General features: G+C 45.2%; 2 protein-coding genes across 2 annotated transcripts in view; one reads left to right on the top strand and one right to left on the bottom strand.

Annotated features, from left to right (window-relative positions):
- Positions 1 to 25,670, bottom strand: part of Rtcb (RNA 2',3'-cyclic phosphate and 5'-OH ligase) — a 208,990-nt gene that overhangs the window by 104,271 nt on the left and 79,049 nt on the right. The window lies entirely within an intron of this gene.
- Pwp1 (PWP1 homolog, endonuclein) lies at positions 8,741 to 24,740 on the top strand. Its single transcript, NM_001191877.1, is given in 14 exon segments — positions 8,741 to 8,871; positions 10,987 to 11,045; positions 11,171 to 11,355; positions 12,979 to 13,161; positions 15,100 to 15,210; positions 15,856 to 15,986; positions 16,517 to 16,578; positions 18,587 to 18,683; positions 19,408 to 19,469; positions 20,984 to 21,095; positions 22,127 to 22,217; positions 22,313 to 22,434; positions 23,307 to 23,412; positions 24,135 to 24,740. Coding segments are annotated over 14 exon segments (1,503 nt in total). The 5' UTR covers positions 8,741 to 8,799; the 3' UTR covers positions 24,245 to 24,740.

Raw genomic sequence — 25,670 nt, 5'->3', positions numbered from 1 at the left:
CATATGCAAATTTCTATGGTTAGATGAACATTTTAATGAGGGACACTTAAAATTGTGTCTTCAACTTAAAAAGCACAACGTGTTTGTAACAATTAGTAATTGTGGTAACTCACAGGTGCGAACTGTTTTTACAGAAAACAGGGTATGCTGGCTAGTTTTATGTCAACTTGACATAAGCTACAGTCATCTGAGAGGAGGCACCCCAACTGACACAAGGTCTCCATAACTCCAGGCTGTAGGCAAGCCTTGATGTGGGAAGGCCCATTGTGGACGGTGCTACCCCTGAGTTGGTGGTCCTGGATTCTATAAGAAAGCCAACCAAGCAAGCCATGAGGAGCAAGCCAGGAAGCAGCACTCCTCCATGGCCTCTGATTCAGCTCCTGCCTCCAGGTTCCTGCCGTTTGAGTTATTGCCTTAATTCCTTCTATGATTCATTTAATTTTTCTTAATTCACTTCTATGAGCAGTGATATGAAGCGTAAGTAAAGTAAACCCTCCCCTCACCAGGTTGCTATTGGTCCTGTGTTTCACTGCAGCAATAAAAACCCTAAGACGGAGAGGGCTTGGGCACTTTAAGCCAAGTCCTGGCTGGCCTCCAACTGGTGGCTGTTAGGTCTCAAACCTGGGACAAACACCTAATTGACATATCAAAATAGACTCTGGAATCCCTAACTGTTAGAGGGTCCTCTCCAGGCTGACATACTCCACCCCTTACCCTGAACACTCCAGCCCAGGAGTGGAACTGCCCTTTCCTGATTGGCGTGTCCCTATATAATCCAGTAGTTTTAGCTAGGTGTTTCCTCCTGCCTTTTACTTCTTGACCAGTCCCTTGGTTTAGGTTGCCCTCTCCATCACTGGTTCCTCTCTTGCTCTCCCTGACCCTCTCTCATAGGGCCTGACTCAGTCTGGCCACAGTCATTCTGGATTCTCCCAGATATCTGTTTCTGCCTCTGCCTCTATATTTCCTTATATTTATAATAAAAACCTCAAGCCCTAAGGAGCAGCCATGTCCTCCTATTATTTCTTTTTTTTTTTTTTTCATTCAGTGATAACCATGCCTCAGCCTCCACAGTGCTGGAATTAAAGACACAACACCACGCTGGCTCGCCCTGCTAAATGTCACTATGAGAAAGCAACACTAGGTAATGAAACTGCTAGGCAAGTTCACTCAGGCCTGTTACTCTAACATCCAGAAGCCTAAGGCAGGAAGAAGATCCAGAGTTCCGGGTCAGCCTAGACTACATAGGAAGAAGCTGCCTCCAAAATCTGCAGGCAGTGAGGAGAGAAAGAGGATGTAGTTTATGGCAGAGTGCGTACAGAGCCATGGAGCCCTGGGTTTGAGCCGTTCTGTAGGTGCTTAAAAGTAAAGGAAGAAGAGAGGTCCTGAGTTCAAATCCCAGCAACCACATGGTGGCTCACAACCATCTGTAATGAGATCTGATGCCCTCTTCTGGTGTGCCTGAAGGCAGCTACAGTGTACTCGTATATAATAAATAAATCTTTAAAAAAAAAAAAAAGTAAAGGAAGAGTCCTGCTGGCTGAGCCCTCTGGACCAAGCCAACCTGCCCTGAGCAGCCCTCCATCCCTGGGGACTCCCATTCTCCCACTGCTTATCCTGAACCTCCATCAGACTCCTGAATCATATAGGTAAGTTTCCCTTCCCCCATCCATCTTCCCTGTTGGCTGAGCCCAAGCCAAGCTGCCAGAGCAGCCTGCCATTCCAGGGGGACCTCCATTCTCTTGCCACCTCTCTGCCCACCTTCATTGGACCTGAGGCTCCATACAGAACGGTAGGTCCAGAACCATACAGCCCAAAGATATTCATCAGAAGCCTGCTACACCACCACCTTCAAGGTTCACCCCCCTCCCAATACCCACTACAACAAAGACATCCAGGAACCCAAACCATCTAGATTGCTAAAGTTCCATAAAAAAACACAATCAACAAAAGCCAGGGCAATAGGACACCTCCAAAGCACAGCTACCTCACTACAGCAAACCCTGGATATCCTAACACAACTGAAACACAAGAAAATTACCTTAAATCCAATCTTTTATACAGATGATACAGGCTGTAAATGAATGAATCTCTTAAAGAAATACAGGAAAATACAATTTAAAAAAAAGATAGAGGTCTTTAAAGAAGAAACGATAAACCCCTTAAAGACATACAGGAAAATACAATTAATCAGGGAAAGGAAATGAGTAAAACTGTGCAAGACCTGAAAGTGGGAATAGAAGCAATAAAGAAAACACAAACTAGAGCTTCCAGGGACTAAGCCACTACCCAAAGACTATACATGGACTGACCCTGGGCTCCAACCTCATAGGTAGCAATGAATAGCCTAGTAAGAGCACCAGTGGAAGGGGAAGCCCTGGGTCCCGCTAAGACTGAACCCCCAGTGAACGTGATTGTTGGGGGGAGGGTGATAATGGGGGGAGGATGGGGAGGGGAAGCTGATATAAAAGAGGAGGGGGAGGGGTTAGGGGGATGTTGGCCTGGAAACTGGGAAAGGGAATAACAATTGAAATGTAAATAAGAAATACCCAGGTTAATAAAGATGGAGGAAAAAAAGAAAAAGAAAACACAAACCGAGGGAATCCTAAATAAGGGAGGAGAACAGGAGAAATGCAAGCATCACCAACAGAACACAGGAAACGGTAGGAAGAATCAATTATCTCAGACACGGAAGAAATAATCTAAGAAACCGATACATCAGTCAAAGAAAATCTTAAAGCTAAAAAATCCCTGACACAAAATGCCCAGGAAATCTGGAATACCATGAAAAGACCTAACCTAAGAATAATGGAATAGGAGAAGGTAAAGAATCCCAGCTTCAAGGCCCAGAAAATATTCTCAACAAAATCATAGAAGAAAATGTTCCTAACCTAAGGAAAAAGATGCCTATGAACACACAAGAAGCTTACAGAACCCCAACTAGACTGGACCAGAAAAGAAAATCCTCCCAACACATAATAAGCAAAACATGAAACCTACAGAACAAAGAAAAATATTAAAAGCGGTAAGAGAAACAGGCCAGGGAACACACGAAGACAGACCTATCAGAATCACATCCGACTTCTCAACGGACTCTAAAAGCTGGGCCTGGACAGATATCCTGCAACCTCTAAAAAGGCACAGGTGCCAACTTAGACTACCGTATCCAGCAAAACTCTCAATCACCATAGAGGGAGAAAAAAAAAAGTGATATTTCAAGACAAGTTCAAATTCCAATAGTGACTATCCACAAAACCATCCCAACAGAAAACACTAAAAGGAAAGCCCCAACCAAGGAAGGATAACTACAGCCAAGAAAACTCAGGAAATGTGTTATTCCATACCAGCAAAAAACAAGGAAATCACACACACACGCGCACACACACACACACACACACACACACACACTCACAAACACCACCAACATCAAAATAACAGGAAATAACAATCACTGGTCATTAATATCTCTCAATATCAATGGACTCGATCCCCCCAATAAAAAGACACAGGCTAACAGAATGTCTGAAAACAGGATCCAAACATTCTGCTGCATGCAAGACCCACACCTCAGCAGTAAGTTTTCCAAGCAAATGGACCCAAGAAGCAAGCTGGAGTAGCCATTCTAATAGCTAATAAAATTAGAACCAAAATTAATCAAAAGAGACAGGGAAGGGCACTTCATACTCACCAAAGGGAAAATCTACCAAGATGATGTCTCAATTCTGAACATCTATGCCCCAAACGCAAGAGCACCCACATTTGTAAAAGAGGCATTGCTGAAGCTTAAATCACACATCAAACCCCACACATTAACAGTGGGAGACTTCAACACCCTCTTCACCAATTGACAGGACATCCAGACCAAAACTAAACAGAGAAATAATGAAACAGGCAGACATTATGAGTCAAATGAACCTAACAGACATCTATAGAATATTTCACCCAAACACAAAAGAACGTACCTTCTTCTCAGCACCTCAATGACCCTTCTCCAAAATTGACCATATAGTCAGTCACAAACCAGCCTTATTAGACACCACAGATTAAAGGTGGACTTCGACAACAACAGAAACACTGGAAAGCCTACACACTCTTGGAAACTGAAGAACTCTCTACTCAGTGATCTCTGAGCCAGGAAGAAAGAAAGAAAGAAATTAAAGACTTTCTAGAATTTAATGAAATCGAAGGCACAACATACCCAAATTTATGGGACACAATGAAAGCATGGCTGAGAGGAAAGTTCATAGCACTAAGTGGCTTCATAAAGAAATTAGAAAGTTCTCATATCGGCAATTTAAAACTACACCCGAAGGCTCTGGAAAAAATAAAAAGGAGAAGCAAGCAAGCACACCAAGGAGGAGTAGAAATCAGGAAATAATTAAAATCAGGGCTGGAGTCAGCTAATTAGAAACAAAGAAAGCAGGGGTTGGGGATTTAGCTCAGTGGTAGAGCGCTTGCCTAGGAAGCGCAAGGCCCTGGGTTCGGTCCCCAGCTCCGGAAAAAAAAAAAAAGAAAAAGAAAAAGAAAGCAATACAAAGATGCAAGGAAACCAAGAGCTGGTTCTTTAAGAAAATCAACAAGATAGATAAACCCTTAGTCAAACTCCAGAGAGTTTGTCAAATTCCAGAGAGACAGTATCCAGGAGATGGAGGTCTCGCATCGCTAATTAGTTCTTGATTGTGTCAATAAATAGGGCAGAAGCCAATCACTGGGCGAAAGAAAAAAGGTGGGATTTCCGGGTCCCTGGAGGAGGGAGGGGATGAACTAGAGATGGGTTTGCCGCCAGGCTTTTGGGGAGGGGAGGATGTGTGCCAAGTAAGCCTGGAAGCGGCATAGCTGATGAGTTTAGGGCTATCGATTCTTCGCCCTGCAATTGTGTTATCTGGCTGGTTTTAAAACAGTAAGGCTGTCTGATGTTTTCCATTCATCCTTAAAGTAGACTGGAAGAAGATGGGTGCAGCCGGGGAAGAACTCAGCGGTCTTTGGAAAGGGTGGATCAGGCAAGAATCCAGCTCAGGGGAAGAGATAACTAGGTGGAGCACCAGCAGGCTAGAGCGTGGCCCCAGGCAAAGGAGCAAACTTCTTCTTCTTTTTTTTTTTTTAAATCACGTGCAATAGTATCCAAATAAACAAAATCTCTAACAAAAGGGGAGGCCTGACGACTGAAGAGGTTCAAAGAATCATTAGGTCTTACTTCAAAAACCTGTGCTCCACAAAATTGGAAAATCTTAATGAAACAGACGATTTTTCTAGACAGATACCACTTCAAAAAAGTTAAATCAAGATCAGATAAACGATTTTAAACAGCCTCATAACGCCTAAAGAAATAGAAGCAGTCATTAAAAATCTCCAAAAAGAGCCCAGGGCCAGATGGTTTGGGTGCAGAATTCTACCAGACATTCCAAGACGAGCTAATTCCAATATTCCTCAAACTATTCCATAAAATAGAAACAGAAGGAACACTGCCAAACTCATTCTATGAGGCCTCAGTCACCTTGATGCCTAAACCACAGAAAGAACAAACAAAAAACTTCAGACCCCAACTCTGGCTCTTTTGGCGGATGATATGATAGTGTACATAATCAACGCCCAAAATTTGACCAGAGAACGCCACAGCTGACAGACACCTTCAGCAAAGTGGTCTGATAGAAAATCAACTCAAAGAAATCAGTAGCCCACCTTTATAGAAATGATAAGTGGGCCCAGAAAGAATTTAGGGAAACAACACTCTTTCTAAAAGCCACAAATAATAGAAAATATCTTTGTTTAACTCTAACCAAGCAAGTGAAAGACCTGTATGACAAGGACTTCAAGTGCCTGAAGAAAGAAATCGAGGAGCATAGCCAAAGATGCTAAGATCTCCCATGCTCATGGGTCGGTAGGATTAACATAGTGAAAACGGTCTCATCTTACCAAAAGGAAGCTTCAGATTCAATGCAATCCCCACCACTACCATTTTTAATAGCTCTTTTTTTTTTTTTTTTCCGGAGCTGGGGACCGAACCCAGGGCCTTGCGCTTCGTAGGCAAGCGCTCTACCACTGAGCTAAATCCCCAGCCCCATTTAATAGCTCTTGAAAGGGCATCGCAACATGAAATCAGATACATTAAGAAACCTCACAGAAGAGAGTGGGGGAAAAGCTTTGAATGCATTGGGACAGGAGACAACGTCCTGAACAGAACGCCAATGGCTCAGGCTCTAAGATGAACAATTGATAAATGGGACCTCAGGAAAATGCAAGGCTTCTGTGAAACAAAGGGCACTGTCATTAGGACAAATCAGCAACCTACAGAGTGGGAAAGCATTTTCACCAACCATACATCTGACGGAGAGCTAATACCCAAAATTTGCAAGTAACTCAAGAAGATGAACACCCACGACCCAAATGACCCAATTTAAAGATGGGGCACAAAGCTGCACAGAGAATTCTCAACAGAGGACCCCTGAATGGCAGAGAAGCACTTAAAGAAGCGTTCAAAGTCTTTAGTCATCAGGGAAATGCAAATCAAAACAACTCTGAGGTTCAATCTTACACCCATCAAAATGGCTAAGATTAAAAAAAATAAATCATGAGATAGCACATGCTGGTGAGGAGGTGAAGCAAGGGGAACACTTCTCCATTGCTGGTAGGAGTGTAAACTTGTATAAACGCTTTGGACATCAACTTGGTGGTTTCTCAGAACACTGGGAATGGTTTTACCTCAAGACCCAGCTATACCACTCTTAGGCATGTACCCAAAAGGTGCTCCAACATCCCACAAGGACACTGGCTCAACTCTGTTCACGGCAGCTTTGTTGGTAATATTCAGAAACTGGAAACAGCCCAGACGTTCCTCAACTGAAGAATGGATAAAGAAAAATGTGGTATGTCTACATAAGGAATGTTATTCAGCTGTTTAAAAAGCCAGGGCATTGTGAATTTTGCAGGCAAATGGATGGAACTTGAGAATATCATCCCGAGTGAGGTAACCCACTTCCTAAAGGACATTCTTGGTATGTATTCACTTATAAGTGGATATTAGCCATAAAATACAGGTACCATGTTACGCCCCACAGAACCAAAAGAAGCTAAACAAGAAGGAAGACCCAAGAGAGGAAGCTTGAATCTCACTTAGAAGGGGGAATAAAATAGCATAAGAGGCAGATGGAGGGAGGGAACTCGGGAGAGTTCAGGATCAGGTGTGGGGAAGTGCAGGTGAGATGACTCGATGGCCATGAAAATCTGCAACTGACAGGGGTGGAGAGGTAGGGGCCATCTCCAGGAGAAGACAAGGGCCTGGGATAAGGGAAGTGCCCCAAAGAATCAATGGGGGTGACCTTAGCTGTGACTCACAGCATTGGGGATATGGGACCTGAAGAGGCTACCTCCTATATCCAGAACAGAACCCCAGTGGAGTGACAGAGACAGCAAACCCACTCACAAAACTTTCAATCCAAAATTTATCCTATCTACAAGTAATGCAGGCATGAGGACGGGAGCAGAGGCTGAGGGAATGGCCAACCAATAACCATCCCAACTTGAGACCCATCCCATGGGCAAGCACCAGTCCTTGACACTATTAATGATACTCTGTTATGCTTGCAGACAGGAGTATATTGTCCTCTGAGAGGCTTCACCCAGCAGCTGACTCAGACACAGACACCCACAGCCAAACAGTAGATAGAGCTTGAAGACTCTTACGGAAGACTAGGAGGAAGGATTGTGGGTCCCAAAGCGGATAGGAACTCAGAGTCAACTAACCTGAACCCTTTGGGTTCTCGCAGTCTGAACCACCAACCAAAGAACATACAGGCTGGACCTAGGCGCCCCTCCCCATATGTATCAGATGGGCAGCTTGTTCTTCATGTAGGTCCCAAACAACTGGAACCGGGCTATCACAAAAGCTGTTGCCTGTATGCGGGATATGTTCTTCTAGCGGGGCTGCCTTGTCTGGCCTCAGTGGGAGAGGAAGTGCCCAGCCTCGCAGTAACTTGAAGTGCCAGCGGGTAGGGGGGAGTCTAACCAAGGGGGCCCTACCCACCCAGAGAAAGGGGGGGGAGGATTGGGGGAGGAGGTGCCCGGGAGGGAAGCAGTGAGCCGGACGTAAAGTGAATTTTAAAAATTAAAAAAGAAAAATAAAGAAATATAAGGGGGCTGGAGAGATGGCTCAGTGGTTAAGAGCACTGACTGCTCTTCCAGAGGTCCTGAGTTCAATTCCCAGCAACCACATGGTGGCTCACAACCATCTGTAATGGGATCCGATGTCCTCTTCTGGTGTGTCTTAAGACAGCTACAATGTGCTCGTATACATTAAATAAATAAATCCATATATATATGGAAACTCCTTTAAAAACTACATTTAATCTAAAGGTTAAGATAAACCTCCCACAGATGTCTCCACTTGTCATCTCTTTTTTTTTTTTTTCTTTTCTTTTCTTTTTTTCGGAGCTGGGGACCGAACCCAGGGCCTTGCGCTTGCTAGGCAAGCACTCTACCACTGAGCCAAATCCCCAACCCCTTCCACTTGTCATCTCTTAGTCCATGGAACTACGCGGAAAATGGAGTGGTGGTACAGGATTTTAACTCTAGAGTCCCAAGAACTTTAGAGTTCCAAGTTCTTCCTTTGTCTCCAAGAAGCCACTGTCCAGGGTCATATTTGCATGCGGCCTCGCCCACCTCCTGCAAGTTCCCCGCCCCTTTCCCTTGGCGCCTGCTAATGACGTCAGGCAGGCGCCCGCGCCTGCGCGTTGTTCCTCTACGTGGAGCTCATAGCCTCTCCCAGCGACCAGGTGTCTTGTTCGCGCTGGGTTCAAGCCGAACATCATGAACCGCAGCCGCCAAGTGACCTGCGTGGCCTGGGTCCGCCGCGGCGTGGCCAAAGAGACGCCAGACAAGGTGAGGCGTGTGTGTGGGGAGTCGCCTCCGGATGCCCGCGGGCTCCGCCCCGTCTGGGGACACACGCGCCGGGCTTGAGCCACTGGATGGGACCTGCTAAGGTTGGCCGGCCTGTAACCACGTGTGGTGTAGCCACGGAGTGTGGCTCTGTTGCGCAGGGCGAGTAGAGACAACGCGCTCCTTCCTGTCAGGAGCTGGAACCCTGGTCCCACCCCCTAGATGCGCGAGCACGTGGACTTTGTGAAGTGGGAAGGGGCGGGGGTGCTTGCTTGTTAGGAGTTTCTTACGGTGATCCAGATAAAACGTTCTGGGGCAGAGGGAACAAGGTGTCAGTGTGACACATTATGAAGGAAGTCATACAAAAGCTGGAGACTGTGGCAAAGGAGGCGGTTACTCAACCGGTTTTGTTCATTACACTAAGTGTTTTCTGCAAGCGAAGCGGAGCCTAGAGTACCGGGATATGTTGGAGCGAAATAGGGCAAAGCCCTGGTTTTTTGCACTTGACTTTCGGGATGGCGGGGGGCGGGGAGAGGTGTAAGTGTCCTGAAAGAAGTGAAGAGGTTGCTGTGATAGACACGGGGTGGCCTAGACATGAATTTACATGCGATGAGGGATGGAAATACTTAGAGGTGTAAATTCCGCTAGAGTACAGATAGTGTTTAGCCACTGTTTTTCTTTGGTGTTTTGCCAACAGCAAATAATCAGTATATATTTATAGGATAGGGACAACAAATTACCTCATTAAAATTTCTCCAAAAGGAAATTGTTTTTATTTTTAAGGGGACATATACAGCTTTCGAAGAATTAGGAGAGTCTTAAAAATCCCTAGTTCTCATGTGCCAACCCCAAGCAATACAAATACTTTGTGTGTGTATGCGTGTATGCCCATGTTCATGTGTTTGTGTGTTTGTGCTCTGTCTGACTGAACCCAGAGCTAGCTAACTGTGATAGAGTGGTTAGCCAAAGCACCAGGAATTCTGTCTCTGTAGTCCTCAGGGCTGAGATTATAGGTGTGCTCTACACTACACCTAGCTTTTAAGTGGATTCTGGGATGGAACTTAGGTCCTTATGCGTGCTCAACAAACACTTTACTGACTGACCCCCCCCCCCTTCCCAGTGTTTTTCAATCTTTAATTTCTGGATCTTTCTCAGGCAGAATTGAATGTCATTCTCAGGAAAATTCTTGTATCACAGAATCCTTTGTTGTTGTTTTGGAGACCGGGTGTCATTCTGTAGCCCACGGTGGCCTCAGACTTATGGCAATCCTCCTGCTTCAGCTTCCTAAATACTGCAGTCAGAGGTGTGAGCTACTGAGGATCTGGAGCAATTGATTCACCTTCAGTCCTGGAGCTTTGCCATTATGGCCAACCCACACTGTGGGCTTCAGTAGATAAACAATACCAAACCAGTGTTGGCCTTTCCAAGCTTAATGTCATAGTGTTAGGGTCTTTTCTTTTCTCCAGATAGGGCTCACTCTGTAGGCCCGGCAGGACTGGAACTCACAAAGATACGCCAGCCTCTGCCTCCACTACCGCCTGGCCCTTAGGTGTGTTAAAGGCACTGAGTAGCTGTTTAGGTGAGGGGATGCCAGTTTTGAAAAGAATAGCCTTAGTTTTTGAACTCCATTAGAACAAAAGATAAACAAGTGGGAAATGTTACTGGAAGTTGGGAAAATAGAGCTGGAATTCAAGATTGGGGGAAGTTGGCGGGTAACTGTTTCCCTGAGTCTATTTACATTTGGCAGGGATGTTGGGGAAAAAGCAGAGGACCAATGTTATGTGGTTTGTTAATAGGTGACCGCTGGCAAGAGAGGGAGGCGCCCTTGGAGTCTGGGGTAGTTGGAAGAAAAATGGCCACCACAGATCCATTTTCCAAAAGCCAGCCTATTTGAATATTGAGGAAGGTAGAGGAGCAGAGTGAACATGACCTCTGAACAGCGTTAGGTGGGAGGGGTCTTTATACAAGCCCCGCCTCCTTAAATTTAGAGCCTAGATCAATGTGTGAGATTTCTTGATGGCTCTTGAGGTTGTAGTTAACATTTGCCTGAAGACCCAGTTCAAAGGCTTCCGATGATGTCTGTAAATATGCTCTAATGAAGTGTTTGCTCCCTCGTAGGTAGAGCTAAGTAAAGAGGAAGTGAAACGTCTCATTGCTGAAGCAAAAGAAAAGTTACAGTAAGTGACTTCAAGTAGTTTCCAAGTGTTGCTGACTGTGGTCAAGTCCAGGTGAAGTTGTGTCATGTGCCTGTTGTTAGGAGGTGCCATCAGGGTGACGTCTTTTTCCTCTCTGTTTCACTCAGAGAGGAGGGTGGGAGTGAGGAAGAGGAGGTAGGCAGTCCTTCAGAAGATGGCATGCAGAGAGCCCGGGTCCAGGCCCGGCCTACGGAGCCGCTGGAGGATGGGGATCCACAAGACGACCGTACACTGGACGACGATGAGCTGGCGGAGTACGACTTAGATAACTATGACCAAGAGGACAACCCAGGTGAGAGTGGCTCACCTCCGCTGTGTCTGCCATAGCGCTCCAGGTCCTGCTGTCTTATCCCACAGCTTTCGTCTCTGACTCTCCCTGGGGTCAGGTCCGATGATTTGGCTCAAGATTTGGACTTGTTTCCTAAACTGGTTTAGAGGGAAGCTCGGATCCTCTGGTCTAAGGTATAACTTTGAGATCTAAAGAGACCGTCTACTTGATGGCACGGGTCGGGGTGACCATCTGACTGACGTGTGAGCTCCGTGCAGCTCCAGCACTGTTGTTGGGGATAATGAGGAGAGGGAGCCTGATTGGCAGGAGCGGGTGGAGGTACAGCAAGGGCAGTGACCCAGTAGGAAGCCGGGGAGTACAGCACTGAGAAAGCTGCTGGTGCAGCACAGGAGGCAGAGCAGTAAGTGTAAAGAACAGGTAGACGCTGCAGTTTAGTTCCTGACCTTCTGTGTGGTCTCCAGCGTTGTCACTCTGAGGGGGTTATGAGCTCTGTAACGTGTGACTCCGAGCTACCCTGGAACCTTGTGGGATTCTCAGAATCAGCAACTCCCAACTTAAAACACCCGAAAAACAAGTGAGCTGGCACATAAAACAAACATCAGCTCAGTTGTTTCTGCTGTTGCTGCAGCTGAGTGAAGTCACCACCACCACTCTGTTCTCCTATTTCAGTGGGCGAGGGTGGTCTGCAGAAGCGTGTTGTTCCTTACGTAAAGGAGAACACACAGCAAGTACCAGAGAAGGTGCTTTTCTCATCCCATGTGTTCTCTTGATCTCCTGTGCCTTTTGACTACTGCTGCACCCTCTTTCCTCGGGCGGTCTCACCATCCTCAGCTTCACTGCCCCACCAAGTAATGGACACGATTACAGTACTGCTGGGCTGTGTGGCGGGCACTGTGGGGTCGGATGCTGTTCCTTTTCATAGGAGCTTAGATTTGGTTTGCTTTCCATTTTGGCCCTACCATTTGCTCCCCACCAGCCAGAAATAATGGCATCACATTATAAATCCTTGGTTTAGGTCAGAACTCAGAGGATGTAATCCCTTCATGGAAGGTTGTCATCTGGCCACCCATTCCCTAACACAAGAGCCTTTAAAAGATAGGTCAGATCCAAACCATGGTGGTCACCCTAGGTCCACGCGTGACTGCCCTTGCAAAGGTAGTGTAAATCTTCCCTTTTGAGTTTTGTGGAGCGCACAGTTGTGTGAATATGGGAGCCCTGCCCGCAGAGCAGCCTAGCTGACTGTGAAGCCTGCCGTCTTAGTTTTTAACTAACAACTGGTTTGTTGATAACTGTTTTGGGGAACACATTTTTTTCAAAATACTCAAAGCTACCTCTCTTTGACTTCTAATTATATGGGACAAGGTAGAAAATCTGAACAGAGCTGTAATGCTTTCTAAAAAGGTTAAATTCTTGGTTTAATTCTTTCATTCAAAGATTGTGACTTCCAAGACTTCATCCCACATGTCAAATAGAAATGACATGGGAGTTTGTACAGCTTCCTCTACTAATAGAGCAGTATGGTTGGTAACACAGTAGACCCAAGCCAAAAACTAGAAGTCTTGGGGAAAAGTTTTGTCAGGGTGATTTTTTAACTTTCCTGTTGTGATGGGTGGATCCTGATTACAGATGCTGAGACCATTGGAGAATCTCTGTTGGGGCTTACGGTCTATGGCAGTAACGATCAGGATCCATACGTCACCCTCAAAGACACGGAACAGTACGAGCACGAAGACTTCTTGATTAAGCCGACCGACAACCTCATCGTCTGTGGCCGTGCAGAACAAGAGCAGTGTAACTTAGAGGTGCACGGTGAGTAGAGGAAATGCCCACTAGAAAGCTTTCCGTGGGTGCTAAAACAGGGCAGGGCGCACTGCTGTGCACGTCATGAGTTGGTAACACACCACGTTTACACCGTACACTCTGTGCTGGTCATTCTAGGCATGTAGCGTCTAGAGATGGGTCCCTGGGGGAAGGGGTTCTTGTTTTTATTGCTTTGTGATATTCTGGCTGACCGTAACTGTGTGCTGCTGTGTAAATGCTTGGTGCCCAGAGAAACCAGAACAGGGTGTTAGCTCCCTGGAGCTGTACTTACAGACAGCTGTGAGAAGCCGTGCGCACTGGCAGTTAGGCCCCGGGCCTCTGCAAGCAACAGGTGACCTTGTCCTGCATTGTTTTCTAGTTTGTTTTAGCTACTTGACATAGTTTCCTTCACAGAGTATTCTGTTTTCTTTTTTTTTTTTTTTTTTTTTTTTAAAGATTTATTCATTTATTATATATAAGTACACTGTAGCTGTCTTCAGATACACCAGAAGAGGGCATCAGATCTCTTTACAGATGGTTGTGAGCCACCATGTGGTTGCTGGGAATTGAACTCATGACCTCTGGAAGAGCAGTCGGGCGCTCTTAACCGCTGAGCCATCTCTCCAGCCCCGAGTATTCTGTTTTCTTAACACAGAACTACCACTCTTTTTAAAGATTTATTCACTGTATACATTTACCCGAAGGTCTATTTGTGTACCAGGAGTGTTGTACTTCATAACTTTCTTAGGAATCACAATGTAAATATCTGTGTTTTCCAGTGATCTTAGGCGACCTCTGTGAAAGAGTCGTTTGACCCCCAGAGGGTTCCCCACTCATAGGGAAACCTTTAATTACTAGTTGTCCCTTTTAGCCCCCATATCATGGTGTTCTGTCAATATTTGTAAAATGCTTCTAAACGATCACATGTATAACATGAAGTTGTCCTAACTCCTGTTAGCCAAGAGCCATGCAGGTTAATTATCTTTCTAAGGGGCTGGGGATTTAGCTCAGTGGTAGAGCGCTTACCTAGGAAGCGCAAGGCCCTGGGTTCGGTCCCCAGCTCCGAAAAAAAGAACCAAAAAAAAAAAAAAAATTATCTTTCTAAGACCAGTTCTGTCTGAGAGTGGTGATGTAGGCCTGTTTTCCAGCATTTGGGAGGCTGAGAAAGAGAATCCATGCAAAAGAAATGTAAATAGTATTAGTGTCTGTGAGATTGGTTTAATGCATGCACATCTGAGGTCATTAGATCACCACCAGTTTAATTTACAATGTATGCCGCACATTGGTGGTGGCCAAGGTTTTGCAAGACCATGCCTTCTCAGCAGTTAGAACGTGACATGTAATTTCCCAGTTCCCAGAATCTGTCCCGTAATCAGAGATCTGAAAAACAAAAGTCCTTATCTTATGTTATAACTTCTTCCTTAATAGAGGGCCTATTAAAGGCGATGGGACAAGTAGAACTTGCTTATTGGGCTTTCTTAATGTGACTTTGCTCCTTACCTTCTGTGTCCATGAATGTTGAAGAGCTGCTTTTGTGAGCTGCTGTCTTTGAAAGGGAGCCCCTTCATTATTTGGTCTGCATTATTAGTCTTCATAAACTCTTGGAATAGTGAAATAATTTTTGGCAGACATTTACATTTCTAAGGACTATTATTTTCCTCCAATGTTGTTTTTGTTTTTTCTGACTTAAAATCAGCTAGACCTTTAGCTGATAACATCAGTCCTGGGCTAGGGTGTGTTTTGTGCTGAAGGAAGCAAACAGAATCATTTATCTGGCTGGCCGTATTCATGGAAAATGCCAGGAGGTGAGAATGTGTTAGACTGGGCAGACATGCTGTGGGAGCAGTGACCGTGGCCTCTCTTGTCAGTGCATCACCTGTCTAGTTTTAAGTGTTCTGAGGTAGCTGAGAGCTCTCTTACTAAAGTCTCTCTTTCCACTCTTTTTAGTGTACAATCAAGAAGAGGAGTCTTTCTATGTCCACCATGACATACTCCTGTCTGCATATCCTCTAAGTGTGGAATGGCTGAATTTTGATCCTAGCCCAGATGCGGCTACTGGTAATCGGGAAACTTGTTTGCTCTTCATGGGTCAGAACTGTCTCTGAGAGTGTGAAGCGGTACTTACGTAATCTCTAGTTTAATGTCACTTAATTGCTTGGGGTCTGTGTGCCTCCAGACTTTAGATAAGCCACTACACTATGGGATGAAAAATATTATCTTGAAAGCTTTTTTGACTATAGATCTATTGGATCTCATGAAAGCCTAGTGTAAAATGTTACCAACTCCGATTTAGGGGCATGGCCTGTCTCAGAAAACATTTAATGGGCCAGTTATGGGATGTAGTGTATCATTTGGGAACTGGGAGAGGAGAATCTTAAGTTCCGGGCAAGCCTGGACTATATCCTGGGACCTTGTCTCAAAAAGCTTTAAAAAAAAAAACAGGTAAAAGTAAAACAAAAGCTTTGTCCTGTGTAACCAGCCTCTCCTGGTGCTCACGGTCTCGACTTGAACCTTACCCCTGCAGTATCCGACTCTTAAGCCAGCAGCTCAGGGATGGCATGGGACCCGTGAGATCTGCAGGGTTCCACGATGGTGTCTGCAGTGGGGCTGAGAAGCACTGTTCACGTCACTCCAGTGTGATGTGCTAGACTGGCAGGTTTGGTGTTAGTTCTGTAATGGGAAGGGCACTGTTTCTTTCCATAGGAAATTACATTGCTGTGGGAAACATGACCCCTGTCATTGAGGTGTGGGACCTGGATATCGTGGACTCTCTAGAACCAGTCTTCACACTGGGAAGCAAGCTTTCAAAAAAGAAGAAGAAGAAAGGGAAAAAGGTAAAGAGGAGTAGATATTTGAAAAGACAAACTGGGCTAAGTTACTGGAGAGGGGGGTGTAGGAACATGTATTTTTGCAATCAGATAGCTTTGGTGGAACAGGACAGGAAGTTACAGGGTCCACATGAAACATTGGCCTGTAATCATCACACAGAACGGATGGTCCAGATGGTGAGTCTTCAGGTAGAAGAGCTGTTCTTCTCAGTGCTAGTTTTGGACCTGAGTTTCTGTTCACCTGCTTATGTGAAGAATTACCTGTTTTCTTGTAGATTTTAAAGTGGGTTTGGGGGGCTGGGGATTTAGCTCAGTGGTAGAGCGCTTGCCTAGGAAGCGCAAGGCCCTGGGTTTGGTCCCCAGCTCCGAAAAAAAGAACCCAAAAAAAAAAAAATGGGTTTGGGGAGAGCTGAAGGGCAGTGTTGACAGGTTATGAGTTGCTGTGGTTTCTTTCTGAAGAGGAGGATTTACAATGATAATTAGACAGTAGGATGGCAGTTCGTGATGGGTTTTTAAATAATTAAAATGTATTACAGAGTTCGTCAGCAGAAGGACATACTGATGCTGTCCTTGACCTTTCCTGGAATAAGACAGTCAGGTAAAAAGTTGCATGTGTGTAATGTGGCCTGAGTGTTGTAGCTCACTCCTGCGCTGTCCGTCTGCTGTGCTGGGGTCTTTGTGTCTATCTTACTCCCGTTCCTGCAGTTCATGTCACGGGCAGCAGCTGTGCTCTCACTCATCCCCTGGCAGGCTTGCCACTGGGGAGTGTGTACCACAGTGACAGCGGTGCCTGGGACACTGTTGCTCCCCAGCAAACACCATCCTCACTTTGTTACATTTTCCAATTTCACTGACTTTTTCGTCTTAAACTCTGCTCAAGTACTCAGAGCGCAGAACCATCACTTGGACCCCTCTAGGTCCGTACGTTCACATTGGGCAAAGGCCACCACTACTGTCCATCTTGAGATTTTCTGTCTTCCCAGACTGAACTCTATACCTTCCCCTTTCCTCCCATCCCTGGCCACCACCATCCCACTTCCTGCTGAAATGTTTTTAGAATGTGTTTTTGGGTTTTGTTTTCTTTTATTTCTTTTATTTCTTTTTTTTTTTTTCCTTTTTTTTTTTCTTTTTTTTTGGAGCTGGGGACCAAACCCAGGGCCTTGTGCTTGCTAGGCAAGCGCTCTACCGCTGAGCTAAATCCCCAACCCCGGGTTTTTTTTTTCAAGACATGGTCTCGGTTTGTAGTTATGGCTATCCTAAAGCTCACTGTGTAGCCTAGGCTGCTCTCCAACTCAGAGCTCCACCTGCCTCTGCCTTCCACGAGCTGGAATTAAAGTCATGGGCCATATCTGGCATTGTTTTTTAAAGATGTAGTCTCACTGTCGCCCAGGTGCTCTCAAGCCCTGTCTGCCTCAGCCCCCAGAACTGAACTGTGCACGCGTTTCTTCTGATCAGCGTTGGGCATCACAGTGCTCGTTGACCTTATGTGTGGGAAATGTGCTTTTCAAACCGCATCGTAAAAGTATGTTCTGAATAATACCTAGCTAGACCTGTGTTTCCAAATATTTCTGTCATGCTGTGGGTTGTCTTTTCATTCTCTTTGTAAATCGTTTTGTTGATTTAAACCGTTTTGTTGATTACGTGTCTCCAGTTGCATCCGAGAAGTGCTCCCTACCCAGGTCATCAAGATGCGTGTTAATGAGCTGCTCTGGGATTTTAGAGTGTTAGCTCCCACACTTAAGTCTGCCATCCATGTTGAGGTGTGTGGGTGCTGAGATGGAGATCAGACTTTTTCACAAGGATATCCACTGTCCTAGAATCATTTGTTGAAAATGTCATCACTGTCATTCCCCCAACTTGAACATTTCATTGTCTTGGCACTTTTAAAAGTCAGAAATACTAATTATGGAGAAAGCAAACTAAAACACAGCCACAACCCAGTGGGCAGCAGGCATATAGTTCAGCTCACTGGGAAGCTGAGGCGGGAATACTGCTTAAGCACGGGGTTTGAGACGGGCAACAGGGAGACCACATCCCCAAAAAACAAACAAACAGGCTGGAGAAGTGGCTCAGTGGTTAGGAGTGCTTACTGCTCTTACACAGGACCCACATGTAGTGGCTCAAAATAAAATGTATTTTCTGAGATTTACTTTGTTTGGTTAGTGTATGGATCTATCTATTTTGTTGTGATACTCTTAACTTTCCCATTAATTTTAAAATTGGGAACTGTGTGCTTCCCAGTTTTATTATGGGTCCCTTATACAGGCTTAGAAATTTTAGTATCTTGCCACTTTCTGCTGAAGTTAAGTAAGCTTTTGAGCAGAGCGGGTTGAATGTTTTGGTGTGACTGAGTCTGTAATCAGCTCGTAGCTCAACCTGGAGGAGCTGTTCGCATCTCAACATTATATCTTCCGGTACAGAAGGAGGGTCTTTCCACTTTCACATGCTTCCCTTTATTTTGATAATCTTTGGTAGTCTTCAAAATGTAAGTCTTAAGGTTTGTTTTTTAAATGCCGTAGTATTTTACTGTTTTGATTTACAAGTGAACGTACATTTAATGCCCTTTGTTTTAAAAGTGACTTCTCTCTTTTGTTTATGTTTCTCAGAAACGTGCTGGCGAGTGCATCAGCAGACAGCACTGTAATCCTGTGGGATCTGTCTGTGGGGAAGCCAGCGGCCAGGCTTACTGCACATACAGACAAGGTATGGTTACTCAGTGAGGAGAAGGCTTCTAAAGAAATGCAGGTCACTGGCTAAAGTCATCGGACATTTGTATATGGCTGTCTGTGATTACAAAGTGCTTTGGGCAGCACAGTGAGGTTCACTTAGCCCTGTGTGGTGGATACAATCCTGGGATCTTACAAAATAGGAATCAGGAACATTAATGTCCTGTGACTTGCTCATGGAGCCTCCTGAGGCTGGGGTGAGGGTAAGGGAATCGTCACAGCAGTGATAAGGAAAGATTGTAGTGGACCTCAGAACTCTGCTCCTGTACTGAGAGCAGCCAGACTGAGACCTGAGCACTTGCCCCTTCCATTCTGCTTCCCCCCTTTCTTCTAAGGGGTGGAAGTGTTCCACCACAAGGCTTGAAGAATGCTGTATTCTTCTTAGAAGGTCCAGCCTTTATTTGAGGATAGTTTCCCTTTCTGAGTGTTTAATGACGGGCTCCTTGGCCTGGCACAGTGGCACATGCCTTCAATCACAGCGCTGAGGAGGCAGAGGTTCAAGGCCAGCCAGCTCTGTGTAGCAGGTTTCAGACCAACCATGCCTATATAGTGAGACCCTCTCCAGAACATCAGAACAGACAAAGATTACACACTGTTGGAATTTCAAGGGGATTGGATAGGAACAGCCAGTTGTGTCTCAGCACACTCGCAATATTACTCCAGGTGGGTAAAGATAGGTCTCTTACCTTTCCTTCCTTTAGGTTCAGACTCTGCAGTTTCATCCATTTGAAGCACAGACTCTGATTTCTGGGTCCTATGACAAGTAAGAAAGCACTTCTCATACTGCTGTTGCACTGTCCTTGAACTAATTTAAAAGTACTTTGGCCTGGGGGTGTAGCTCAGAAAGGCCACTGCCCAGTATGCACAAGACCTTGAGTTCTGTCTGCACCAAGACAAGACAGGGAGGGGTGCCATCTGATGCTTGTACAGGCTGTACTACTGAGGTGCTACGTGTTTAAATTGTGAGTGCTGTTTTTCAACCCTGATCTTTCGTTCTTTCTAAAAAGAAATGAGGTTTTGTCATAGTAACCCAATTATAGGAACTAGCAACTTCCTTGGTTTTAAAAGATGTATGAGTTAGCCAGGTTTTGTGATAGAAGCTCAGTGACAGTCACTTTTGTCTTTTGAGGTTCTGTCCATGTAGACTGAGTTCAGCTGGGAACTGCTCCGAGGTCTTGGTTAGGCTAGACACTTGATTCTCCAAAGGCAGATACTCCAAGGCCTTTGGAGACTTAGTTCGGAGCTAGTGGACTTCCTCTCCCTTCCTTCCCTCTACCCCAATGTCATATGGCCTGGGAGCTGTGCTCTGTCCCTACAGAGGACATTCCCCGCTGCATGGCAGCAGCTATGGGAATAAGAGAAATGGAGGAACCCCGGTCAGATTGCATCTGAGGGGAGGGGTGGCAGGCAGAATCAGACCAGTTAGCAGTCTTTGTTTTGATTCCTTACCCTTTAGAAGAGTTTAAGTTTCCAGTTTTTCTTAGATGTGATTTGTGAAGAATTGTAAGACAGACTTTTATCTCTTACTTCCCCAAGCACAGTAACCCGACTAGAACACCCATGCTTGGGTCCTGAGTTGCATGGCTCTGAGCCCGACCTGGGGAAGGGATAAATAAGAATTGCCCTGGACTTTGGAAATAGGATTCATCCACAAGTCAAGGCTTTGATCTGCAGAAGAATTAGGCCCTGGTTAGAGCCATAGTAACAAACAGGCTCAGCAGTTAGGGACAGTTTGTTTTTCCAAAGGATCCTGTTTCAGTTGCTAGCACCCTAAGTTCAGTTCCAGGGGGATCTGATGCCTTCTTTGGCTTCTGGAGGCATGCACACACAGCACATACATTTATGCAGGTAGAACACTCTGATACATAAATAAATCTAAACCAGCAGGCTGGAGAGCTGGCTCAGTCAGTAAGCAAGTTCTCCTAAGTTCTAGTCCCTACATCAGATGGCTCACAGCCACCTGCGATTCTAACTCCAAGGGTCCATGTCCTCTGAACCACATGCACACATAATGGACACCCATCCACCCAACACAGTGGAAATTATTCTTTTCTTGAGTTCAGAACCTTAAAACAGGCTTTTGATAATTGAATTCTTGGTTTTGTTTTTTGTTTTTTTTTCCCGGAGCTGGGGACCGAACCTAGGGCCTTGCGCTTGCTAGGCAAGCACTCTACCACTGAGCTAAATCCCCAACCCCTGATAATTGAATTCTTAATTTGCAATGCTGCTGTTACCATTTCACTGAACTAAACGTAACCCTAGCACGCATGTGTGCAGATCCGTGGCTCTGTACGACTGCAGAGACCCCAGCCAGAACCACCGTCTGTGGAGGTTTAGTGGGCAGATCGAGAGAGTGACCTGGAACCACTTCTCACCGTGCCATTTCTTGGTAAGAATATGCATTGTTTTTTCTAATTCCACTATAGAGAAATTCTCAGAAAAGCATTTTCTCTGCTAGTGTGAAATGTCTGGGCCTTAGAATTGAAATAATAAAGTGTGTTGTGTAACAGTACAAAAAAAAATTACTTAACTTCAAAAAAATATTAGTAGGGGTTGGGGATTTAGCTCAGTGGTAGATCGCTTAGGCAAGCGCAAGACCCTGGGTTTGGTCCCCAGCTCCGAAAAAAAAGAATATTAGTAGTTTTTGAATTAGCTAATTTTCAACTATTCCATTAAATAATTTTACCGCTTATATTTTTGAAATACTACTAATAATATCCTGTTGTTTCAAGGTTTTGATATAGGATCTTTGTAGCCCACACTATTCGCTTGACCCCGCAAATCCTCCTCCTCCTACCTATTTTTGGTGTTTTTTAATGGTTAAATCAGTCCAAAAGACACTTTAATTTCTTATGCATAATTAAACTCTAGAGATGAGGGTTGCCAGTGATTAATAGCACTGCCTACCAAATGGGAAGAAGTAAAGACTTTCCAAACGTTCTACTAACATCAACCAAGCAGAAATAGGCCTAGGAACGCCGGTCTCGCACCTTTGCCATCTGCACTGGTGTTGCTGCGTGTGCTTCTGATTCTGAAGAGCCTCACAGCTGCTCTCCACCTCTCAGGCCACGGCCATGGCAATCCTGAGGCAGGTCTGACCGTGCCGTTCTTACGTTCCTTACCGCCTCAGCATCCATCTTCTTCCTCCCTCTGCCCGTCTGTGCTCCTCAGCTCACTGCTTCAGCAGCCGTGCTCACCCAGACTCTGGTGCCAGCCCACTGCACCACACACCCATGTCCCCGTCTGCCCCGGGCAGGGACTGCCATTTCCCTCCTCTCTCCTGCTTCATGAATGTAGCTCATACAAAAGAAGTTCTCGTGTTGAATTCACAGGTTAAACAGGTTTCAGTGTAATTTATGTACTTCTCCATTGCCACATGTTAGTGTCCTATAACATGCTCTGCCCGTCCTTCTCCTGCAGGCCAGTACAGATGATGGCTTTGTATATAATCTGGATGCGCGCTCAGATAAGCCGATTTTTACACTTAATGCACACAACGATGAAATCTCTGGTGAGCAAGAATGACGTTTTTTTCAAATGCACTATGTGATGGCAAAGTAAATCTAAATCGCAGGCAGTAGCTTCTGAACTGATCTTTTCTTCCAGGTCTTGATCTGAGCAGTCAGATCAAAGGCTGCCTTGTGACCGCTTCAGCAGACAAATTTGTGAAGATCTGGGACATCTTAGGAGAGAGGCCAAGTCTCATTCATTCTAGAGACATGAAGATGGTGAGCATCCCTTTACTGACGCCTTTACTGTGTCAGACCTGTGTGCTTGTCTTAACGGGACTCGATGCAGTCATGGATGTGTGAGGCTGAGATGGTGGGAGGTACTATCTGAATTCTTTCTGGTTCACACATTTCAGTCAACTCGAGCCGATCAAGAAGACTGGGGAAAGGGCAGGGAGTGGCCTCAGCTTAGCTCAGGGCTGCCTCAGGGCATCGTGGAATTCAGGCGCTGGAGCTATGGGGGCTCTGTTTACTCCTCATAGCTAGCTCTGTCCACATCCAAGTTGATGATATACAGGTGAGCAAACACGTAGAGTAAGTAGTGTTCTCTAACAGACCTGCGTTATGAGAGCAACACTGGCGGCACAGTGACTATCACAGCAGTTAAAACTGTGTCCGTGCACTTAGCTTACTGAAAGGCAGGCAGGCAGGCATGAAGTTTCTTAGTTCCTCCCAGGTGTGTGTGTATGTGTGTGTGTGTAACTACTTGATTCGGTATTTACTCCCAAATGAGTTCTCTAACTGAAGTTTTCTTTTTCTCGCCATACTTTGTGTAATATCTAGAGTAAAAATGGAATGTTGAATGTTTACTTAAGGGGAGCTAGAGAGAGGCACGACTGCTAAGGCTGATGACCGTGGTATAAAAGAGAGCCGAGTCCTGCAGGTGTTAGAGCATCTGCCTAGAAATCCCTGCTCCTCAGCCTGCACACACACAGAGACTATTTAGGAAAAAAGGCTTGGTAGTGACCTATAGTATCACTGTTACTGTTTAAAAAGATGAATTAACTTTCTGGTAAGAGAGCCCTAGAAGAATGGGACCTACAACATAGCGGTGTCATGACCAGCCTAGAACTCTGTTCTTTTCTCCCCAGGGAGTTCTCTTTTGTTCTTCATGCTGCCCTGATTTGCCGTTTGTTTACGCCTTTGGAGGACAGAAAGAAGGGCTTCGGGTTTGGGACATAAGCACTGTGTCTTCAGGTGAGACCCTTCAAGCTCTGCTCCTTCTGAGAGCATAAGAATAGGGCTGGCATTTGATGTGCTGAGTAGATGGCAAAGGCCCGTCCAGTGCGCATCCTGTAGTCCTTACTTAGAAATGAGGATGGGCACAGGTAAGTTGGCCTTCAGAGTTAAGTGTGCATTATGTTTAATTACCTTAAAATTGAAAAGCTTCCTGGGAAGCTGGAAGACAATATAGAAGTCTCAAGGAAGAGCCTTCCCTTTCACCTTCCCCTGTCCATCTGAGTGCCTCAGTGTGCTCCTTCCCCAGCTATCACAACGTCCCCTTCAGAACAGGAACTGTTGACAGTCTTGAGGTTGTCTGGTGTGGTCTGTAAACAGTAGGCCTCCACTAAATTCTCCCTCCCATGAGGAAGGATCCGAAGGTTGTCTGGGTTGCTCTGATTTGAATTTCTAAGTATGTATAGATTATCTAAGTGTGGTCACGATAAAAACAGAGGGAAATAAGAAAACCTGAGGCAGAGCCCTGTCCTAGGGTAGATCAGAGAATAGGACAAGCCCAAGAGATGTACAGAAAGACGATTCAGAAAAGCTTCATTCACTCAGTACGTTAACTGATCGGGCTTCCAAGTTGGTTACTGTCTCACTTAGTGTTCATGTTTTCACCTCGAAGCAGACCCTTGTTTTATACTCTGCTCCTTATAGGATGCACTCTTACCTCCTTATCTCATGTTTTCTTTCAGTAAACGAAGCGTTTGGAAGACGGGAGAGACTGGCCATTGGCAGCACAAAAGGTTTATCTGTTAGTGACCCCTGTAGGAGCGGGAGCCCACAGACACCAATGGAGTCCTGACAAAGATCAGTTCCTGGTGTGCTTACCTTAGCTCGGAGTTTTAAAAACTGGCCTAAAACTGTTCACATGTATCTGCAGCCACAGATGAACAAAACTCCGTTCCTGTTGCCATTCCTCTCTGCAGCTTTGGTGGCAGTCCACAGCCTTTGGGCTGCCTTCAACTGGATACTGTACAGTGTTCTTGCATTTCTTGGAAATAAAAGTTTTTTTTTTTTTTTTAAATGATTCCTTAAACAGGCCATCTGAGTAGGAACTGTAGGTTTATAAAATACATGGTAACTGAAGTTTCTGAGATGGGACTTGCTCTGTTAGCCAGGCTGATGTGGCTGGTGCTTGTCCCAGCGCTAGGGAGGAGAGAGATGTGTAGATTTCCTAGGACATGTGGCCAGCCAGCCAGCCTGCTCAGGGACCCACCTGCCTCCATCGTCCCAGGCGCTGATTACCCATATGCATGGTAGGTTCTAGAATTGAATTCAGGCCCTCAGTCTTGCAAGTTAAACATGACATGAGCAGTCTCCCTGGCCCACTGTTTTACATGTGATCCCTAAAGGCATTTCACCTTTGGCATAGTAATCATGTTTTGACAATGCTACCATCCTTTGGTTATAAACTTACATGTTTTCCAGGGATATTTTGTTTAAAATGTGAATATTCTAAAAACGTTTAGAGACTCATTCATACAATTTTCTATGATCAAAATATTTTACTAAGTAGAGAATAAACTTTCAGAGTAATACTCTGTAACCTTGTGAGTTTTGGTTCCAGTAAATTCTGTTTAGTTACTTCAAATGAACTCAAACTTGTCAAGCCCATAAAGCACTCTGGATTTAGCGGTCTGAGGTTAGGAATCTCATACTGCTTCCTTTAGCCACTCAGCCTCACAGAGGGCTGTCCACTCACTCCTCCCAGACTTTAGTTGCTAAGCTGATTTCCAAGTTTCATGATGTTGATACTTTTTGAAGTAATACAGTAAAATGCTCTGTCACTGAAATTCACCTCACTTTTACTTTATTCAGTATTTTCAGAATGCCAGGGCATTTCTCAAGTCTGATCAGAACTTACGTGATCATTATAAACTTCCAGAACAGAATGAAACCACCCAAGTGCTTAAACCTGTTTTCCACACTGACTGTTGTGTGGCAGATAACTGGGAAAGCACGGGATGCAGAGCTTTATCTGACGTCTGTCTAATCCCTGCGTCTGAACCACCATCACTCCTGCCAGAGCCTATGAACTGTTACTGTGATAATAAAATTAACATGTAGTGGAGACTTAGTGTGCTTTCCCTTAGTGATTACATTGGCTTTGAGCTTGAGATTGAATTTCCTGGCTCCATCCTGTGTCTCACACCTATGACTTGTTTTTTCAGACCAGGTTTACAGAGCTATTGATCCTCAAAGTCCAGCTGTCTTTACAGAGCTAGAGT

This window comes from Rattus norvegicus, chromosome 7, assembly GCF_021556685.1.
Source record: "Rattus norvegicus strain SHRSP/BbbUtx chromosome 7, alternate assembly SHRSP_T2T, whole genome shotgun sequence".
NCBI classification, from domain to species: domain Eukaryota; kingdom Metazoa; phylum Chordata; class Mammalia; order Rodentia; family Muridae; genus Rattus; species Rattus norvegicus.
This window is presented reverse-complemented; position numbering and strand designations above follow the sequence as displayed.